Below are 21,949 nucleotides of genomic sequence, written 5' to 3' on the forward strand. Positions count from 1 at the left end.
TGGCAATACGCTGACTTCCGTGTCCATATGTCCTGTGTGTTGCTGGAATTGATCAAGCGAGAGATCGATCAGGTTTGCTAGCTAGCTTATGTTAGTAGCTAAGCAGTATAGGACCTATTAGAGTCAGTCAGGTTTGCCTTCTCACGGCATGGTCCATCTGGAAACATCAGAATACCCGCATCTTTGACGATGACCGGCCCTCCACCTCCATCCTGCTACGAACCATCGAAGACGAATCTTGCTCATGGGCGAAGGCCGGGGCAAAAGGCCTTGACAGTCTGTTTCCGAGATATTCCTGTAGCGCCTGGGGCTGAGCAACCCCTTTCTCTTCTGCTCTTGTAAGCTCTCGCTACGCCTGTCTGTTTTGCACGTGCGGGACCTTACCCTGTAAGCCAACTCTTTTTCTCTCCTACCTACCACAGCAATGATACACAATTTGCGTAATCCCGAAAAAAAAGAAAGTACTCGGTGGCACGAATTGGGTCAGCAACCACGCCTGTCATGTTGTTTGATAGGAAGAAGAGAAAAGCATCATACCGCGGGCCAAGAACTTTATTACTGATCATACTGTTAGCAAACAGTCGCGGCTTGCGACCCCGAACATTACACGCCACAATATTGCTATATACTCACGAGTTCCATTTTCTTTTATGTGGATGAATTCCATTTGAAGAAGCCTACGTGCAGCCAAACTCAGCCCCCTGCGGAAAGACATGTGGTCGATCCTCGTTTGTCGAATATATTCCTCGTTCTTTATCATTCTAGCAGACTATAACCCGATGAACGGCACCCTCCATGGCAGCCGGTACACGCCTTCACCAGCGAATGTACGACGCAGCCCAGACGAGCTCTTCGCGACGAAGACGCATACCTACTCCAACCTGCACTACTGACCGGTGCTCTTGGCCTACGCACGGAGTACGTATCAGGGCCGTGTTGGCTCAGACGAGACGCTGAGTACTTTCCCACGACGGTGACGATCGACGACGAACGACGACAAAGCAAAGCGACGCTGACTGTCTTGGTTTCTGCCCCAAGCTGGCTCAGCCCGACGAAATACTTTATGCCGAGATGCACGATGTACCAAAGTGCAAAGGTAGCCTTCTGCTAGTCGATGAACTCCTGATCGATAGCTACGGCAAGCAACACCAAAAACACGTGAGCGTACACTACGGCCAGCCGGCCGGAAACCAAACGCCACCACGCACACAAAGCCAAGGTATTGCCACAGGAACGTGACGTTCTTGATTCTTTATTGCTTCTGATAGGTTGATCAATTACAAGGGGCTGGGTGTACTTATATACACGTACAAACTCAAGCATCAATCCTACTCGGATTACTACTCCTATCCAGCTCGGATATGTACACGTGCCGTGCATTAAATCGTGTTTAAGTCTAACAATCACCCCCCTAAACACGACATGGCCGCGTCACAGCTCCGACGCCGATCCTTCTTCGCATCTCCAAGAACTTCTCTCGATCCAAAGTCTTGGTTAGCATATCCGCCAATTGATTATCGGTGCAAACGTAGTTGACTTTCATCTTACCTTCTTCCACGCAGTCTTTTATGTAGTGATACACCGTATCAATGTGCTTGCTCCTTCCATGCCGCACTGGATCCTCGCGTAGAAAAGTTATCGACTCGCCGTCAACATTGAGCACCGCTGGTTCCGGATCTCGATCCATGATATCACCATGTAGCCTCCCTAGCCACACATCTCGACACTCGGCAGCGGCAGCTACAATATACTCTATTGCATCAACTACGGGTGCTTTAGTCTTCTTGCTTAGCTCAAGACCAGGTTTCATTGGAACGTCAATTGGCTTGCAACATTTCATGCCACAACTTTCAAGTATCTTCCTTGTGTATGCCTTCTGGCATAGTGTGATCCCTTCTAGCTTTTGATGTACCTCTATCCGGGGGTAGTAGCTCAAAAGACCGAGATCGTCCATCTTGAAAAACTCTTTCATTTGTAGCTTGAACTTTGCAATCACCTCTTCATCTGCTCCGGTAATTAATAGGTCGTCGACGTAGATGCCAACTAGTAGACGATCCCTTCCTTCACCTCTCTTGTACATTGCATGCTCTAGTGGGGCTTTCTCAAATCCAAGAGAAATCAATGTCCGATCAAGTTTGATGTTCCACTCCCGAGGTCCTTGCCATAGCCCATACAAGATTTTGTGTAACTTCAGTACCTTGTGCTCCTCTCCCTCTTTGATGAAACCCGGTGGTTGATTAACATACACATCTCCTTCTATCTCGCCATTCAAAATCACGGATTTTACATCCATGTGATGTACTTTCCATGATTCCTGAGCCGCGAGAGCGATGAGTAATCTTACCGACTCTATCTTTGCAATGGGAACGAACAATTCTTCGAAGTCCACACCTTTCTCTTGCATATACTCTTTGGCTACAAACCTTGCTTTGTGCTTCATGCACCCTTCAACATTTTTTTTGACCTTGAATTCCCACTTGAGCTCCATATCCTTTTCATTGTTGGGAAGATCCATAAGCTCCCATGAATTATTGTTATGGATTGACCCCAACTCTTCTTCCATAGCATGACGCCAATACTCCTTCGTATTTGCGTCCATAAATTTCGCCGATTCATCGGCACTTGCTAGACATCGTCGTCCACTCCCTTGCACTTTTACCGGGTCAATTGTCCGAAGAGTATTCTCCAGATGTTGGTGTAACGCCGGCGGTAGATGATCGGTTGTAGATGGACGTGTCCTTTTCTCCTGTACCGTCGGAGGCGACTCATGTGCCTTAGAGCCTTCCTCCGTGTACAAAGCTTGGCTGGCCATTGGTCCGGCGATTACTGGCGACTGCCGGGCCACTACAGCGACGCCTCCTGCGCTGACTTCTAGCTTTCCAGATGCTCGTGGGCCTCCTTCCCAGCTCGATTCTGCGAGTGGCATGGCTCCTGGATCGCAGCAAAGGCTCACAGATGAAATCCTTTCTTGCAATGGGCCAAGCTCACCACGTGTCTCTACTGCTGGGCTGCCTGTTCCTTTTGCTGGGTGCACGTCTCCTGGCAAAACAACACATGGGGCTCCAGCCCAGGTTGTATTTCCAAACGTGCTCACGGTGGAAACCGGCTGCACGTCGCTGCTGCTTTCGGGCACAGCTATGTACATGTCGTACCCTGCACTGGCCGCCTGCTTGTGTGACTTGGCGGGCGTGTCGCTCGGTGCGACGCACGCGACACCCGTACGTAGACGCGCCGTGTCAAGTGCGCCAACGTTCGCGCTCCTCGCCGGTGCCGTGCACATGCCATGCTTGCTTGGTCCGAGTGTAATTCGCCGCACGTCTAGCCTTGTCGTGTGACCTTCTGACACAACTAGTTCATCACACTTTGCGTTGCGGTCTTCTTCGGACCTCTCCTTCTGTCGACCAGTGGAAACACTGCTTCTCCATGGCTGAGCACACGCTGCTTTCGCTGCATCCGCTCCAGCAAGGTTAGCACTTACATCCATAGCACTGACATAAGTTTCGGAATCACTCCCCGCATCTGTAGCTTCGACACGAGTTTCCGAACCATGATCATGATGGCAAACTTTTTCTTCAACAAACGCGACAATTTCTTTAGCCGGCAGTTGAAGACCTGGATCCTTCTCGTCCACAAGTTCGCTCATCAACATCATGTCACCATCATCTCCTTGATGGGCCATGAGCGCCTTCTGCTTCGGTGCTTCCTCGCAGTCAGCCTTGAAGTGGCCGAGGAGGCCACAGTTATAACATCTCACTTTCCTGATGTCAAACTTTCTCCTCGATGGCGGTGCAGCCTCATCGTCTGAGTCGTCGTCTGAGTCGGCGAAGTTATTTCTCGCCGAACGCTGCTTCCCCTTCTTCTTGCTACTGCTCCTGGATCCGCCTTGCTTTTCTAGGGCGATCCACTGCGCCTTCGTGAGCATCACAAGCTCGTCGTTCCTCCCGTCCCCAAGACTGTACCGCATCCGCTCATCGTGAGCCTTGTACCATCCGACAAGATCGTCGATGGAGAGAGTCTCGAGATCGACGCACTGCTCGATCGCCGTGACAATTTGCAGGTACCGGGGAGGGGCCGCACGCAAGAACCGTCGGACAACCGAGGTCTCCGTGAGGTTTTCTCCAAGCGCGCGAATCCGGTTGACGAGAGTTGCCACCCGTGAAGCGAACGCGTCCACGGACTCATCGTCGCCCATGACCAAAGTCTCGTAGTTCCTTAGGAGAGTTTGGAGATTGGCTTGCTTGACGCGGGTGTGTCCCTCGAACATGAGCTTCAGCGTATCCCACGCCTCCTTCGCCGTTTCTTTGGCGATTAGGTGTTGGAGGACATCCATCGGCATCACCGAGTAAATCACCGATGCCGCCTGCCGATCCTTCCGGTACTCGGCTCCCTCCTTCTTGAACGCGTCACCTCCTGGATCGATCGCGTCCCATAGCTCGTTGGCGCGGAGACCACACTCCATGAGGGCCTTCCAGATCCTGAAGTTCTCGCGATCAAACCATGGGTACGACGAACTCGCCGGAGCAGCAAATACTTTAGCCGCACCGGAGTACTTCGCCGGCTGCTTGCTCTTCTCGTCGTCCGACATGATCCTCCGTTACTAGAAGATCAACCTTGCTCTGATACCAATTGTTGGCTCAGACCAGACGCTGAGTACTTTCCAACGACGGTGACGATCGACGACGAACGACAACAAAGCAAAGCGACGCTGACTGTCTTGGTTTCTGCCCCAAGCTGGCTCAGCCCGACGAAATACTTTACGCCGAGATGCACGATGTACCAAAGTGCAAAGGTAGCCTTCTGCTAGTCGATGAACTCCTGATCGATAGCTACGGCAAGCAACACCAAAAACACGTGAGCGTACACTACGGCCAGCCGGCCGGAAACCAAACGCCACCACGCACACAAAGCCAAGGTATTGCCACAGGAACGTGACGTTCCTGATTCTTTATTGCTTCTGATAGGTTGATCAATTACAAGGGGCTGGGTGTACTTATATACACGTACAAACCCAAGCATCAATCCTACTCGGATTACTACTCCTGTCCAGCTCGGACATGTACACGTGCCGTGCACTAAATCGTGTTTAAGTCTAACAGGCCGGCTAGCCAAAACTAGTTGCTGGATGTATTTTGCCGGAAGACACACGGGCGTACACGAGCTAGCTTTATCGAGGGACAGTGCAAGACGGGATGAAGAACTTGCAGAGCTGCTGATGTACACGTCAATGGAGACAGAGGGCGCCGCCGGTTGTGAGGTTGTGGCAGTGAATTAGTTGGTGCACGGTGGCTGTCCGTGGGCATGACGGGAGGCGAAGGGGTTCGGCCGAAGAGTAGGCGGCTGGCCAGCTGCCGAGCTTAGGCGGGTAGCGGAGGACTATAATGAGAGGTGGAGGCCTGCATCGCCTAACTAATTTGATTTGAATCATTGGGATCAAAACACACATCTCACTCACCGGCCAAAAAGAAAAAAAACACAGACATACTATCTCACTAAGCCCCATAACAGAGAATTACCAAGCTGTCCTTGAGCTAAATCCCGAGTCGGCCAATATTGACCCTCTGATCAACTAAATACTACACATCATATTAGGTAGTATGAATATGATGTACCATAAAATTATCTCTTAGGACGTAGTACATACACTGTGTTTAGAAAACCAAGGCTCCAGCTATTGTACTGTTATCCAGCCTAACAAATAAAAGCTGATAGCTCCGATGCAAACTTTTCAACTCACTTGATGGGGAAGTTTTGTCTTATTTTAGCTGCCTTCCACCTTTCACCTCTATAAATTGAGCCTGGTTAGCATCTCCTGGCAAGCAACATTAGCATCAGCTAAAGATGGCACTCTCGTTCTTGCATGTACTGCTACTCCTAGCACTACCACTTTTCCTTGTCTTCGTTATCAATTATAGGAGACCAAGCAACCCATTGCTGCCAATTGATTGGCCAATCGTGGGCATGCTCCCTAGCCTGATCGCCAACTGGAATAACATCCATGACTACGCCGCAGCGGGCTTCTCCGCATCCGAGCCCAACTTCGAGCTACGCGGCCCTTCGGCCACTAGCGTGAGGTACTTCGTCACTTGCAGCCCGTCCAACGTTCGCCACATCTTCACCACCAACTTCGCCAACTACGTCAAGGGCCAGAAGCTCGCTAAGGTCCTTGGCATATTGGGCGGCACCATAGTCACTGCCATCAGCGTATTGGGCGAATCCTGGCGCCGGCAGCGCGACACCATCCATCGTGTAATGACCAGGCCACAGCTGCTGGCCTCCATATTCCGCTGCTGCCACGACAAGCTGGCAGGGGGTCTCGTGCCGTTGCTAAGCCACTTGGCAGACGCGCGGGCCACCTTCGACATGGAGGACTTGCTAGGGAGGCTCGTGCTTGACATCACGGTGATAGCTGTGTTCGGCTGGGACCCGTGCCACTTGGCCGCATCGATGCCACCCATGCACGTCGCGGCGGCCCTGGATACTCTCATGGAGGTGGCCTTGCGCCGGGACATTTTGCCTGTGTCCTTATGGAAAATGATGAGACGGCTCAACGTCGGCCAGGAGAGAAAGCTAGCCGAGGCAGAAGCGGTGTTGTATGGATTCGTGGCAGAGAGCATCAAGAGAAAGATGGAGGCCACCACCACCACCACCGGCAGGAGCACCGACGACGACATCCTATCCCATTACGTCGACGACCCCAGCCCGGACCCAAAGTTTCTTAACCAGGACAGGGAGCCCACTGACTTCCTGATCAGGACGTTCATCAACTTCATGGTTGCAATGCGTGACCCGATGGGGTCGGCGCTGTCGTGGCTCATCTACAACCTCGCCACGCACCCGCAGGCCATGCTTGCCATCCGCGAAGAGCTGGCGCCAATTGCCGCCGCACGCAAGTCCGGCGGCAGCATCGTGGTGTTTGAGCCAGACGAGACCAAAGATCTAGTGTACCAGTGAGCGGCCATGTTCGAGTCGCTGAGGCCGTACCCAATCGCGCCTCTCGAGCGCAAGGCAGTGGTCGCCGATGACGTACTGCCTAGCGGCCACAAGGTGCGCGCCGGCGACACCATCCTCATCTCCACCTACAGCATGGGGAGATTGGAGCAGGTGTGGGGAGAGGACTAGCGGGAGTACAGGCCGGAGAGGTGGCTTTCTTCCAAGGTCGATGGCAGCAGCGACACGCTGCGGCACGTGCCGTCTCACGAGTTCGTAGCGTTCAACACCGGACCGAGGGCGTGCCTCGGCAAGAACATCTCCGTGGCGCTGGTGACATCCATCGTCGCCACGGTGGCGTGGAACTTCGATGTGGAGGTGCTGGATAGTAACACCGTGAAGCCCAAGCTGTCGGTTATTCTGCAGATGAAGAACGGGCTCATGGCCAAAGTAAAGAGGAGATCAGAGGGCGACTGAGGGGACGCCGATCCAAATTAATTGTCACTGATTTAGTAAACTTGTACTAATTCACCAACAATTAAGTTGAATCAGAGCAAATAAAATTTTACGGACTTGAGCATATGTGACACCTAGCAAGCTGTATATCTCCCAAACTAGTTCAGCATCCCAAACTACTCCCTCCGTTCCAAATTACTTGTCGTAAAAATGGATGTATCTAGAACTAAAATACATCTAGATACATCCATTACCTCGTTGGGGTGGATAACAGGACCTTGGTTTCCTAAAGACAGTGCACGTACGAGAAGCTCTTCATTGATCGTGAAACATCTCTCTCTCCCTCTCTCTCTTTACCAGGCACACATCTTTGCGCTCTCTACTCCAAAGGGGGCTTCTTCAAATGGAATTCACCCTGTTTAAGGAAAATGGAACTCCTGAATCAAAAATACTACACCCGATAGTGCCAAACACACGTACCCCATACGGACGTTTACAGACTCCTTCCATCTATCTAAACTGGCCCCCCTGATTTTCCGCTGGGGTGGGGTGCCCCCCTCCCCCTTATCCAATCACGTTTTGCCAACCGGAACTAACCCCGTAAAACCCCCGTAAAAATCCGTTAGTGTAGCATTACTCTACTACACCTACGTACGTAATCCATTACAACCTCCTTGAATTTCACGCGGTAGGCCTCGGCCAATTTTCCCTCCCAATCAAATCTGGCCACCTTAGTTTGTTCGTAAGTCATGTAGAAAAATTTGCTAACATTCTGATCAGTAATAGAATTCTTGGTTTCTGCCCCAAGTTGGCTGGATGCACACGCACCAATCTAATTGAATCTACCATGACTTGTACTACTAGCATAACCTAGCTAGCAGTCCTGATCGAGCTTGATCGATTCTAGGGACAAACAACACGCACAAGGAAGCCGGTGTATTGCCAAAGGCTTGTATCGAGCCTGTTTTGATTTGTATTACTTCATTAGATAGGGTATTGTTTGCACGTTAATTATATGATTAACGGCGGCATTGATATTTTTGGCATCATATTAACGGCACGCTAAACATGTTGAACATTCACCAAGGTAGCAGTCTAAGTCATTGGATTGATCTGATTTGATGGCCGAGATTAGTTGAATCTGCCCTTGTCTTTCCCTTTCTCCACTAGGAGTGAAAAAGGAGGCGACCAGTGGAATCCAGATCTCGGGCCCGGCCCGACCCTGGATCTCTGCCACCAGTGCCGTCGTTAGGGGAAGAGATGTGGATGTTGCTCGGAGCTCTGCTGTAAATAATAGGCCTGGTTTAGTTGTTTCCTTAGTGGAGTTTGGCGAGATGCCGGAGTCTGGCTTGATGCCGATGGGGACTGTGTCACCGGCGCGCCCTAGCTGTGTGTGGTGGCTGCCAGAGTTGACCTTGATGGTGGTGGCGATGTGGCTTTCTGCTACTTGCTGGCGTCAAAGTGGTGTCTCTGGTAATAAGCTCGAGGTGTCCCTGCATCTGGAAGAGGACTCTCTTCCTCTTCTTGGAGCCGGATGCCACCATGGAGGTGGAGAAGGAGCTGAGCAGGGGCAGTGAGATGGTTCTTGTAGAACGGGTTAGAGGACATGAGCAGCGGTTTCTATCCGGTGGAGCTACGGCGCTGATCTTCGCCGGTGAACTGCTGCTTCTTTAGGCCGAAAGGAGGCCATCTCTATTCCTCCTGGCCTTGATGCCATATAGGAGGCAACTGCTGTGTTAGTTTGGAGGCCATAGTGAGCTGCAGTGACTTCCGCCCCAAGTGGCACGTCCCTTGCTTTTCCATCTTTTAGTTTTGGGTTTCCATCTTTTAGTTTGGGATCCTCTTCGTAGAAGACAAGGACTTGTTTGCTATATCCTGTTTCTGTGGTGTCTTGATGTAAACTGCTCTGTAATCTTGGCTTATGTTAAATGCAGTGTCTAGGTCCTTCAGGACTTTTTCTCGTTCAATAAGAAAGATATACTATGTGTTAGCGAACACAACCTAGCCGACTTTTTATATTGTTACTTTTGTTTGTGTGCATTTTAGGGATGCAAAGGTTAGGTGTTGCTCATCATATCTTGTATCCACTTCATACTACATTTTAATTTAACAAAAATATCCTATATCGAAGAAAAAAAAAAGTAGACACTATGCGTGTATGATCCGTGTCTATGTATGTATACGTGTGTCTGACGTCTCGTGAGAATTTAAGACTTTTCACATCAGACAATTTAGCCACAGATGATAAGCTGTTCGTTATGGTTGAGATTGAAGCGGATGGGATTGTTTGATTGCTCACTATGGTAAATTTTATTTGTCCGTTTCCTTACTCCCTCGGTTCTTTTTACTATGCATATAAGTTTTGTGCTGAGTCAAACTTTATAAAGTTTGACCAACCTTGTATTAGAAATTATAAACATTTATAGTAGTAATGATATAGAATACAAAAATTAGTTCCATTATTCATATAATGATATTGATTTGGTATTGTGATCATCCATATTTTTTCATATATACTTGGTCAAACTTTATGAAGTTTGACTTAGGATAAATCTTATATGCAGAGTAAAAAGAATGGAGTATCCTCTTCGTCAACTTTTGATTCTGAAAAATTAAGCCCGTCTTTAGTTTCTTCTGCTTTTATATTTGAGGGGATGTTTCTTAACTTTGGTTGACTCGTGTAATGCTCTTTGGCTTGTTGCTCAGGAAAAGGACTGCTCACCAGAGATGTCCAAGTCTAATTCTTCGTTGTTTGTTGGGCTTCCGGAGTTAACTCAGTCCACATGAGCGGTGCCTGTATTAATTGTTGATTTGTAAGATAGCTAACCGCTCACGCCGAGCGGTTAAGAGTACTGCGTTAATTGAATCAGACGAGACTGCATAAATTGAGTCTTCGCTCCTAACTTGATTTGTACCCCTATCTGATAGATCAACATGCTTTCCCGCAAAGAAAGTAAAATAAATACTCCTTCCGTTCCCAAATATTTGTCTTTCTAGACATTTTAAATGGACTACAACATACAGATGTACATAGACATATTTTAGAGTGTAGATTCATTTATTTTGCTTCATATGTAGTCACTTGTTGGAATCTTTAGAAAAACAAATATTTAGGAACGGAGGAAGTAGATCCATGCTTCCACTTGTATGCATAGTATTCTCTCCATTCCAAATTTACTGAAACAGGTTCTGTCCTAAGTTGAAGTTAGTTAGATCAAGGATATAAGAATGTATGGTAATAAGGACATGAATGTACAATGTTTAAATTACTTACTCACACAATTTTCTTCTCGGATGTGTCTAAGACTCATCTAGATGTGACATATTATGTCACATCTAAGTATAACATCAGTGCCACCTCACCAAACAACCAACCCAACCTCGTGCTTGTTTGTTTGTTTTCCTTTATTTTGTCGAGGCTTTAACCCTCTCAAACAAAAGTACAGTGCGCCCAGAGGTCTTGCGTGTACCGCATCAGCTTTGAATGATGTTGTCCATCTCGAACAAGGGAACAAGTGGCTTCTTTATGATTTGGTTAGTTAAGAATTAGTACTACCTTAGTTTGTGTAGTCCGCAAGGAGAGCCTCAATAGCTGAATTCGGGAGCCCTCGTGTCTCACCCTCGCCGCCGCGAGGCGACGTGGACGCGCCCTAATCCCGCCGCCGCCAAGCCCCCCTCCCTACTCTCCTCCTCCATCACCGCCGCTGCCACATGGTGCTGCTGGGTAAAGCCCTGGTTGTCCCCTTGTGCAAAGGGCTGGCGCGGGCCGGTTCTTCGGGAGAGGGCTTGACGTTGTCGGGTGTCAGAGCGTGTTCCTCCGCCGGCGCTTTGCGTTTTCTACGGTGGACGGCATGGCATGAGGCTGGAGCACGGCGGAGCAGCGATGTGGTGGTGGTGGGGCGCCGGCGGCGGCCGGCCAATCTGGCGCTAGGCTCCCAGGACGTGGAGCCACTTGGGGCGTTCTGGACTTGGCTGCCCGATCGTGCCTTTGTCTTAGATCTGAGTGTGTCGGGTCCAGCTAGGGCTGACTATGGTGATCAAGCCACGCCGGCGACCTAGAGTTGGGCATTGGTCTACCCCGCCGTTGCTGTCGTTCCTGCTGAGTCTGGTCTCGTAGCGTCGGGGCCTGCGAGGCTTCAGGTTAATGGCGGTGGTCCTAAGGTTCCTCCCACGACAAGACGAAGATCTGCCTGACACCTGTCCTCCTGATCTGGCCGGAGTGTCGTTTTCCGGAAGGCTCCGCTAGCGAACTCCCATGGGCATGTTATGCCTGGAGATTGCTGGATCCGGTAGGATTCGGTCGTGCCCATTGGTCCTTCGTTAAGGAGGGAGCGGCGCGAAGCTTTGCTATTTGTTGCCATCAGGATAGCCTATGACGTAATGGTGATTGAAGCCTACGACATTGAGGAACTTGCTTGGAGTTTCGGGATTCGTAGCAGCGACATGTAAGTGGGGCAACAACACATATGAAGTTAAAGGTCTTACCTTTCAGGGTGAAAATCCAAGGCCTAGCCTTAATTGGTTCTGCCTGGCAATGGTCTTGTTGAAGGAATTGTTTTGAGAGCGGGGACGGTGAAAATCCAAGATCTACAATCGGGCCACGACGGTACTGGTGCACTGTTTCCTCCTTCGAGGCGTCGCTTTTGGAGAACTTGGGTATCAAGTCTTGACTTGGTGGTGGTTGTGTGGCTGCTGCATGGACTGCAACTCGGGACATTTCTTTTTTAGCTTCATCTTTTTTTTTGGCTGTGTGCATCCGTCAATGCCATTAGGGTATTGCATTGTTGCAGAGGCTACGTGTAATTAGTAACCTCATGATATTAATATATATACTCTTTATCGAAAAGAATTAGTACTACTACCTCCGTCTGGGTTTATTAGTTACCTTCTTATTTTGTGCTAAGCTTTGACCTTAGATTTGATTAATCAAATATAAATTGTATATCATGGAAATTACACTGGTAGATATGTATTTGAAAGAGTATTTTTGTTATATATAATTATATTTTAGTACTTAAATTTATGGTCAAACTTTGGCCCAATTACGAGGGGGGCTAATAAAAGGCAGGCACGCCTGTCCACGCACATTGCCGGCTGCCAACGGCGATCCCGACCGTCCGGCGATCATCCTTCCACTCCTCAACGTCCCACGTGACTTTACATCATGGCTCCGGTGGATCTCAACTTCAACACTAGACAAGACTTTGCAGCCGAGGTTTGGTGAAAATGGGGGGTGCCGATCAACTTTGAAGAAGGTAAAGATCTTGAAGAATATCTTTTAGTTGCGGAGTTTTCACTCGATCACAGATCAAGCTTACAGAGGTATCAATGGGCACTATTATCTTATCATGCTTTGGAGGCCGTGCTTCTCTTTCAAAGTAAAATTGCTCCAGAATTGGTCATTCAAATTCTCGGTCTCATCTAAGGAAGCTGGCTTCTCCATCTTCAAGGGAGGTAACATCTCACTCCCTCTTCTCAACGTCAATGTCCTTCTATGGGTCAATGGTGGACCAAATTCATGTTGGGAGCTTGATCAATACCTTCAAGAGAAGGAAGATGCATGGACACACATTTTTCGTCGACATCCTAGGAAATCTTACTTTCAAGCTCTTACATCTCCTGGCACATACTCATACCTGATCCCTCCTACTCCTAGATCCTCACATGTTCATGCAGGTAATTCAAACCAACTTCCATCACCGGAGCGTGATAGGCATAGGCTCACCGGCTCAAACACAATCAATAGGGCAGTTACTAGCACCAGGGCGGGATTTGCGCCGATTCAAACCATGTTATTTCTGAATATTCAGATTATAGTATAGAAATCTAGAATAGGTTATCTCATCATACAATCATATTTGTAATCTCAGCTGAAGAATTAAAATCTATGGGTGTAGAATTACTAGTGATCAGAAGATTGAAACGAAATCAAAGGGGCGGGTATATGGGAGATTTTAGTGAAGGTTTGACAGCTCAAACGCTAGATGACAAATCAGTTCTTACCTCCATGGGGTAGATGAAGTAACAGGTGGCATTCGGCCGGCTGCTAAATCAAGTGATGAAAGTGCACAGGGCCATTGAAAACAACAACAGTAATGGAAGGAGATGCTTCTGGATGCTGAATAGATAGATTAGAACTAATATATGTCATCTTGATTGCGTAGTGTGTACAGAACATCATGCCTCTGCATGGTGGTCGGAGGCGTTCGGTTGCCTGGGGTCGCGGCGAGGTTGCAGCAATGGCGGAGGAGCATCGATTCCGATGTGCGCTGTTGGCGGCTGTGCGGCTGGCCGGCCGAGGGAGATAGGAGACCCTGTGTGGACGCACGAAGAGGTTGTGGCCAGCACGGCGGCACGAATGGCCCAGTGAAGAAGCAATCCAGCTTTTGGTTTATCGGATGGGTCGTGGGAGATAACACCATGCGTCGCTCCTCTTATTTCTCTCGTCAGTTACGAAATAGGAAGAGGAACAGATGTGTGTTACAAAGAAATTAAAGCGCATGATTTGTTAAAATAAAAAGAATTGTTGATGTGGCTGAGCTGTGGGGAAGAGGCGCTGGTCAGGGAGAGAGATACTTGTGAACTTGTGATTGGCTGGTATCTGATGACATGGCATGCTGAGTTGGACAATTTGCATGTTAAGAGAATACCTTGTAGTGGGGAGCAACTTCTTAAGAATGTAAGATTTGGGAGCAGAGAAAACCAATTTGTGATACATATCTAGAAAATAAGAATGATGTTACTACTTCCCAGCCATTTTAGCTTGCAGGCACATTAGTATATGGAAGCTAGGCCAGTACTATAGTAGTGATTCATGTTTGATCCGTGAAAAATCTGCACCTCTTAGTTTCGACTCCAAGGTTCGTGCAGACCCCATTGCTGACAAAATTAAAAGATCAAATAACTCATTAAAACCTGTCAAAGAAGCCCATGACGTAGTTCGTGCAGACAACCATATCGATCTGATGAACAAATAATAATCTGACAAAGAATTCTTGAGGAGGGTAGAGACAGGGAGATGTATGTACTGCTGTGAGATGAAGTAGAAAATCTATGCGAGTCCGGTCGTTCAGTTCATGCGAGCAAGCAACCGTGCAACTGCCGAGAAGGAGAGGCCGGTTCCGGAGAGAAGATTGCGGAGAATCCTCGCCGAAACTTTAGAGGAGGAGGTGATGGAAGGTGGGATGTGGTCGCTGGAGCCTTGAGAACATGGTGGACGGATAAGGTTGTCTGCATCTACCATAGCGATCAGATGACCTATCTTTGTCTTGGGCATGTTGCAGCTTCAGAGGTGACAACACCCATGCAGGAGGCGACGGAGACCTCGGCCAGGAGCCCAGGAGCATGGCAAGAGAACAGGGTAGGCGGCAGATAGCTTGGCCAGGAGCATGGCAACGACCATGGTAGGCGGCGGCGAATTTTGCAAGAAGTAAACGAGGTAAAGGTAAGGCAGGGAAGAAATCACGTCCATCTATTCAGTACGTATGGCCCATCTAGACAGAACGACACATCAAATTCCCTTTGGCAACCGTTGAGTTTTTTTTTTTATGTGGAGGTGCATGTGGGATATCAGGCATGGACTCTATCTTCATCTAACGGCTGGCAATATATATTAAGGAGATCTAATGGATATAATCTTATTTTCAAGGATTAACGTGGAGTTTCCATTGATGCTTCTGATTAGTAAATACTAGTCGTCAACCCGTGCGGCTGCACGGGCTAGCATTAAAAAAAACTGATAGTGAAAATTATTGAAAGGCATCTATTTGTATGAATAACTGTAAGAATATGAATTATAGACGAAACTTTGTATCCAAGTAGAAAATGAGTGGATTCCACTTAGTAGTATTGCTTTTACATGAGAATAAATGGCAATTCGATCAATAGGAAAAACAGAAAAGTTGTCTACACTTGTTTTGTAATCCAACAACTCTTGCAGAATATCACGTGTTCCTAAAATGGCCCTAAATCAATGTATCGAAAATTGTCATGCACTAATGTTGTTGGAATTCTGCTTAATCTACAAAACAGAAGAATACACAAAACTATGAAATACTTAGGTCATCGGGATAGCATGTGAAATGTTTCAAAAACGCATTTAAGTATTAGTGAAATAACTAATACAACATCCACTTCAGACTTCCCTCCCGTGCATATCAACTGAAGCCAAGGAGGAGATAACAAAATTTAAAGTTGATACAACTGTGTGCTATTATATTTTCAGTGAAAGCACTAAATTAATTCCGGATTGTTTCACTATATGCAGGTGCTATTTTATTTATAATCGTGGTCTAAGCCTAATGTGTGGTTGACTTGTCGTTTCCCACCAGTTCTGGCACTACATCCTTACACATATTTACAGCGTTTCATGTTGCCCAATTGGCCACTTGCAAACACGTACAGTTTTAGCCCTTGTGTGCAGCCATTGTTCTTCTTTAGCGGCTAGTCTTTTTATTTTGGACACACGGAAAGAAAATGAATATTGACACCAACCTCTGAAATCTTGAAGCACATATACATACTAAAGCCCTTCTGAAATCAGCCTCTTATTTTTGTAACTAAGCCTGCAACCAATACATTTTAATAGTGCACACGATACACATTCCCTTGCCGTCTCACACTTGATGCTCACATCGTGTAACTTCTCACAAAGATCTCTTCCTCTAACAATTTCATCACTTCTAATTAGTGGGCTCAAGCATATGATCAGTGCAAGATCATGGAATTCAAGACTGTTGCATAAATTTCTCCAACAAATCCATCCTGCATCCCTGATAGAACAAAAGCTTTGCTTCAGTGGGAATATTTTGTCGAGAAGCGAAAAGAAAATCAACGCAAGCTTGAGAAAACGACATAACTGCAAGAAAGGAAATTAACACCCTGACACAAAAAAATCAGTACAACACAATAACCTGAGGTAGGCTATGTCAATTGAATAGGATCCACCAAACACTGATTGGAAATTTGGAACGATAGTAATGGACTCCAGAGAGTTCAGATAAAAAGTTATTGCTTTCAGCGGCTGTATACAAAGCCAGTTAGGTAACCTCAAAATTAGTGTTATGCCCTAGCAGATATTGGATAGAAGGAGCCAAGCAGTATGTCTCCCGTCGGAAGAAGGATAGGAAAAAGGCTTTGCAAGAGCATCAGTGCGGCACCTCCGTGGGAATAGAAAGAACGCCCACTGCTCCATGCTTAATCGCACAACATGAATCACCATTCATGGAGTTGACCTAAGCAAATTAGGAAAAAAAAGAAATTGAATCTTGCCTTTGCTTGGTGGATTGTGCCACCAGAATCATCCCTGATCAAATCATCAAAGTATATTTGGTAGAGGAAAACATCTACCACTTGTCGCTCGATCACGCTGCAGAAAGAGATTTTGATTGATCATTTATTGATATTGCCAGCTCGTTAGCAGATGCACGTGCAAAAAGATCGTGGGCATAGCAATGAGGGAGATTAGAGCCTGAGTACGTGAAAGAGGAAGAGGTCAAACCACGGAGATTGGCGATCAGTAATCGACGCTGGGGCTCGCAATTTTCCTTATTACCTGTGTTGGGCGAGGGGAAAGATAGGAGAGATCGGCATCTAACGATAGTAGCCTTTAAAAGAGACGTGAGAGATTGAGCCAGAAAGAAAAAAAATAACAAAAACAGATCTACACCGTTATAATTCGGTCCCACCAGATAAACGGCTCATAATTTCTAATTAACGTAGGAATTTCTAGGAAGTGCCTAATAATAATAATAATAATAATAATAATAATAATAATAATAATAATAATAATCTCGATGCCATCTGTATGTGTGTTCCGATTGGTATGGTAAGCACATGGGATTCCCGAAATGGGGCCGACATATTCCCAAATCCCCCATATTCTTTCTTCTGTGCAACCAGCCCCCATCTAACGAAATGGATACCGATGTTTCTCGGCTGTTGACCCCAAAGAAGTGAGCCAGCTGGGAATTTATCATGTCTACTGCATATTTTGGACATTTAACGACAGACAAGAAGTACATTGGTATACTATACAGGGAAGCTTTTAAAAGCACCATTCTAACCCCCTAGGACAGCAGCTTGCCTTTTCACCCTGCTACTTACCTTCATTAATTTTTCTATGACAGGCTGCAAATAATCATTTGTTAGTTTGTTACAGAGTAGTGGTACTCCTAAGTATTTCGTTGGGAAGTTGCTCTTCTTTAGCAGAATACATGACCAGAGCTATTGATTTCTTCATTCTCCATATTGGTAACTAACAGGTCACTTTTATGGAAGTCAATTTTGCTACCTAAAATTTGTTCGAAACAGCAAAGAAATCCATTTCAAATTTTTTAGCACCCTCTATCTCATTTTCTAAGACCAAAATTGCAGGTTTATTACACACCCAGGGGTAAAATCACTGTAGTAACCCTTTAATTAAGCCTTCTTGAGAAGCATTACGAAGCATTATTGGTGAACAGGCAACTAAATTAAACATCAAGGGAGACAAAGGGTCCCTTGCCATAACCACCTACCTTTATTGAAATAGCTATTGTTTTCATCGTTTACCCTCACACAAACTCTACTAATCCAACTAATTCATTTCTCAGCAAAACCTCTTAGCTGAAGTAGTCTATATAAAAAAATACCACACAATAACCAAAATGCTTTCTAGACACAGTTTCATTGTTATGCTTTATAAGGGTTGATACATTAAGGCCTAAAGAAACTTTTTGACATGATCTAAAAAGTGTCAATATCGTGGGGATGAGAAGGCGTCATGCACCGTGCAAGAGAGATGCTGACTTGATAGTTACAAGCATAGAGAATCCAAGTTGGCATACACGAACCCAGGCATTCAAAGCAATACTCCTTCCGGTTCAATTAATATGATAAAGATGCCACCGAACAAAGAAGCACAAAGTTTATAGAGGGATAGTTGGCCTAGGATAACACATCAGTTCTGGGTATATTCCCAGACGAAACAAGGACATGTGGAACGCGAACTAATCAGGATCGTAACCCTCACATTGCTAGTGGTACCAATGGACTCATCCTTCAGTAAGACAATCCTCAACATGCAATGTTGACCCTCCCTGGATATCATAATCCTCAAGTGTCTGTCCACTTTCAAGCTCCTTGCCACCAAAGAGGAGAATCTGATTTCCATGAATCTTTTCCTTAACGCTGTCAACTGTGTCAGATGGATCCACGTTAAGAGTGATGGTCTTGCCCGTGGGTGTCTTCACAAATATCTCCATGCCAAAGTCAAGGTGCAAGGTGGACTCTTCCTGGATATCATAATCGGCGAGCGTAGACTGCCCATCATCTAGCTTCCTGCCCTCAAACATGATCCTTTGCTTCTCCTGAATCATTGCCTTCACATCACCAATAGTGTCAGAAAGTTTAAACATGTGCCTGATGGTTTCGCTAGTTTGTGTCTTCACAAGAATCTGCATGTCACCGCGCTTGCAGGGACGAAGGTATAGGGTGGAGCCTCTCTTAATGTTGTAATCAGTAAGAGTGCCCTGACCATCTAGCTGTTTCCCATCGAAGATGATCCTTTGCTTGCCCTGAATCTTCTCCTTAATGCTGTCGATCGTGTCAGACGGCTCCACCAGGAGAGTGGTGGTCTTACCAATGGCACTCTTCACGAAAATCTGCATTCCAAAGTCGAGGTGCAGAGTGATATTGTTCCCAAATTCGTAGTCTGCAATTGTCCGTCCATCCTCAAGCTGCTTGCCAGCAAAGAAGAGCCTCTGGGGAGCACAAATCTTTTCCCTGATAGTGTCGACCGTGTCCATTGGATCTACCTCGATGCTGACCGTCTTGCCAGCTAGCATCTGCACATTAATATACCTATAACAACAAACGGTACAAGGACCACCAAGGCGCAGGACAAGGTGCAGGGTGGACTGCTCCTGAATATTGTAATCTGAAACTGTCCACTCAGCATCAAGGTTTCTTCCATTAAAGATAAGTCGTTGCTGGTCTGGGGGAATGCCCTCCTTCTCCTGAATTTTGTCCTTGATGTTGTCACTCGTGTCAGAGGACGCCACCTCGATGACAATTGTTTTTCCAGTGAGGGTCTTCACAATTGAAATGTATATAAGTACAATGCTCAAAGTTATAGTTATCATTGAAATTAGAGATAATTTTAGGAACAGAGATTGACAGCGCGAATCATGCGAATCTTCTACTAACTATAAAGGAGCGAGTTTTGTAATGTCTTTCTTCACCCAACAAAATCATAACTACTTTAAACCTACCCTCTCACCACCCATAGATGTTTAGCAATCTCACCTAATAGTAACACTCCCTACGAGTGACAAGTGCACCACGGATTTTACCCAACCCTCTTTTAATCATGCCATTAATTGCCTGCAAATATTATTTCCAAATATTTGAAACAAGTCGCATGCCACATTTTTCTTAATCACCGCACTATAGACTGCCTGCAAATTTTATTTCCAAAATGCAAACTGATCGTAGCTCGGTTAGGTTCTTTGTGGTGGAACAAACTCACCCGGGTTGAAATCCCAGATTTGACATGGGTGTTACGTTTACAGCTAATTATTATTATTTTTACTATAAGCTAATTATTCTTTCAGTGGGAGGCGACCTCCCCGTCAACAGCGAGGGGCCTCTAGGGTGTGCGTGCATCTGTACCGTGTTCTATTCACAATTTTTTTTAACAAAATTTTGAAACATGCTGCATATCATGTTTTCCCTAATCGTTACACAATCATTTGACAAAAAATTACTTCCGAATTATAAAAAACGAACTTGCTGCATGTCATACTTTTCCTAACCGCATGATGCCAATTAATTTGTTCCTGTGATATCATTAATTATTGCGTGCCATATCTGTTTGCAAAATGTGGAAAGGCATGCATCATGCGTGTTGCCTCATCACTATGAATTACATGCTTGATCTATTGCATTCCAAAACACAATGATCTTTTTTCTTTTACTTTTTGAATTCCAAATCATATACGTAACTGTTGGGAGGGTCCCTTTACCGCTTATCTAATCACGCAAGATAACCATCCCAAAATACAACAGCTGGACTATATGCACAATATAAATCATAACAAGTGTCTCAATAATGAGGTAAAGAATCAACATGAGCGTCTAATAATAGCTCTGCAATTGCAACAAAGAAGTTCAGATCTTGATGCATCATGCAATTACTGATATGTGAAAAGAACATCCAGCTAATATTACATTCACACATGATTAGATTGAAGCATGAAGTTGTGACAACAGTAAAATTGAGTTTTTATTTTATATATACAATTTTGTACCTTAAAATATATTATTGCTAATGATATCAGAAAGTGCTTAATCAGAAAGATAAGTGCTATGTTTGAACTTTCTGAATTGAAATTGATTCCAAAAGTAATAAATCCTAACATTTTTTAATTCACAAGAAATTGAATAAAATCAGGATTCCTTGTGTATATGAGGGATTTATTTCTAGAAAACTTATCATCTTTCAAAATAAAATATATCATCTATTAGTGTTGCTGCCAAACAAATTTTCTCTGAATTGAAGAATACAAAATAATGACAGCACACATGAAAACCAGGTATGGAATATGCCAGTTCTGTCAAAACACTAGCTCCACACAAAAACAGATCAGTTTTTTTTTTTGGAAACGGAGGCAAAAGATTTGCCTCATCTATTAAATGAGAGGAGAATAGAGTTTAAGTCGGTTACACTAACCCACCCCACACGGCATGGCAATTACTCGCTTAATACAATTCCCCCTAGTTCCTTAGCACCGGCAATGACCCAGAGGCTAGCCTCATCGGTAACTATTTTGAGGAGGATCGGGGGTGGTGCGCTCTTGTGCCTGAAGATCCTAGCATTCCGCTCGTTCCATATAGTCGACGACACTAGCATGGTGAGGGAGGCCATAGCTCTCCTGTTAGGATTTGTCATGTCGGTTCTCCTATCCCACCAATCAAAGAGCGACTCATGAAGATGCCAAACGGTGGTGTCCATGTGCACAAGCCCATGTCTTGCAATGACCATGTTCCAAAGCCTGATGGTGAAACGGCATTTGACGAAGAGGTGGATGCTTGTTTCTTGTTCTCTTTTGCAAAGAGGGCATAGACCACAATTTGTTCAATCATTAAAATACATCTAAAATGTCTCATTTTTCTTAGAGTATACGCACGTAGCTGGTGTTGGAAATATGCCCTAGAGGCAATAATAAATTAGTTATTATTATATTTCCTTGTTCATGATAATCGTTTATTATCCATGCTAGAATTGTATTGATAGGAAACTCAGATACATGTGTGGATACATAGACAACACCATGTCCCTGGTAAGCCTCTAGTTGACTAGCTCGTTGATCAATAGATGGTTACGGTTTCCTGACCATGGACATTGGATGTCGTTGATAACGGGATCACATCATTAGATGAATGATGTGATGGACAAGACCCAATCCTAAGCCTAGCACAAGATCATGTAGTTCGTATGCTAAAGCTTTTCTAATGTCAAGTATCATTTCCTTAGACCATGAGATTGTGCAACTCCCGGATACCGTAGGAGTGCTTTGGGTGTGCC

At 45.9% G+C, this 21,949-nt stretch overlaps 3 protein-coding genes and 1 pseudogene across 3 annotated transcripts; 2 read left to right on the top strand and 2 right to left on the bottom strand.

Moving 5' to 3' along the window:
- Window positions 1-1,411: 1,411 nt before the first annotated feature.
- On the bottom strand, window positions 1,412-4,585 carry LOC147957040 (uncharacterized). The gene has a single exon (XM_087531556.1). The coding sequence runs from the start codon at window positions 4,583-4,585 to the stop codon at window positions 1,412-1,414; it is 3,174 nt and encodes a 1,057-aa protein (XP_087387682.1).
- A 1,248-nt stretch (window positions 4,586-5,833) lies between these two features.
- On the top strand, window positions 5,834-7,503 carry LOC147957041 (noroxomaritidine synthase 2-like). The gene has a single exon (XM_087536376.1). The coding sequence runs from the start codon at window positions 5,839-5,841 to the stop codon at window positions 6,949-6,951; it is 1,113 nt and encodes a 370-aa protein (XP_087392502.1). The 5' UTR covers window positions 5,834-5,838; the 3' UTR covers window positions 6,952-7,503.
- On the top strand, window positions 6,958-7,404 carry LOC147957042 (noroxomaritidine synthase 3 pseudogene; annotated as a pseudogene).
- A 10,913-nt stretch (window positions 7,504-18,416) lies between the features above and the next one.
- LOC147957043 (polyubiquitin-like) lies at window positions 18,417-19,505 on the bottom strand. The gene has a single exon (XM_087531557.1). The coding sequence runs from the start codon at window positions 19,503-19,505 to the stop codon at window positions 18,417-18,419; it is 1,089 nt and encodes a 362-aa protein (XP_087387683.1).
- Between the last annotated feature and the right edge of the window lie 2,444 nt (window positions 19,506-21,949).

The sequence above is a fragment of the Triticum urartu genome, chromosome 7A (genome assembly GCF_056163025.1).
Source record: "Triticum urartu cultivar PI428250 chromosome 7A, HENAU_Tu73, whole genome shotgun sequence".
Taxonomy (NCBI): Eukaryota; Viridiplantae; Streptophyta; class Magnoliopsida; order Poales; family Poaceae; genus Triticum; species Triticum urartu.

What these genes read in the sequence shown, in the direction of transcription:
- LOC147957040 (XM_087531556.1), bottom strand. Translation starts at nt 4,585, where the DNA reads ATGTCGGACGACGAGAAGAGCAAGCAGCCGGCGAAGTACTCCGGTGCG.
- LOC147957041 (XM_087536376.1), top strand. Translation starts at nt 5,839, where the DNA reads ATGGCACTCTCGTTCTTGCATGTACTGCTACTCCTAGCACTACCACTT.
- LOC147957043 (XM_087531557.1), bottom strand. Translation starts at nt 19,505, where the DNA reads ATGATAACTATAACTTTGAGCATTGTACTTATATACATTTCAATTGTG.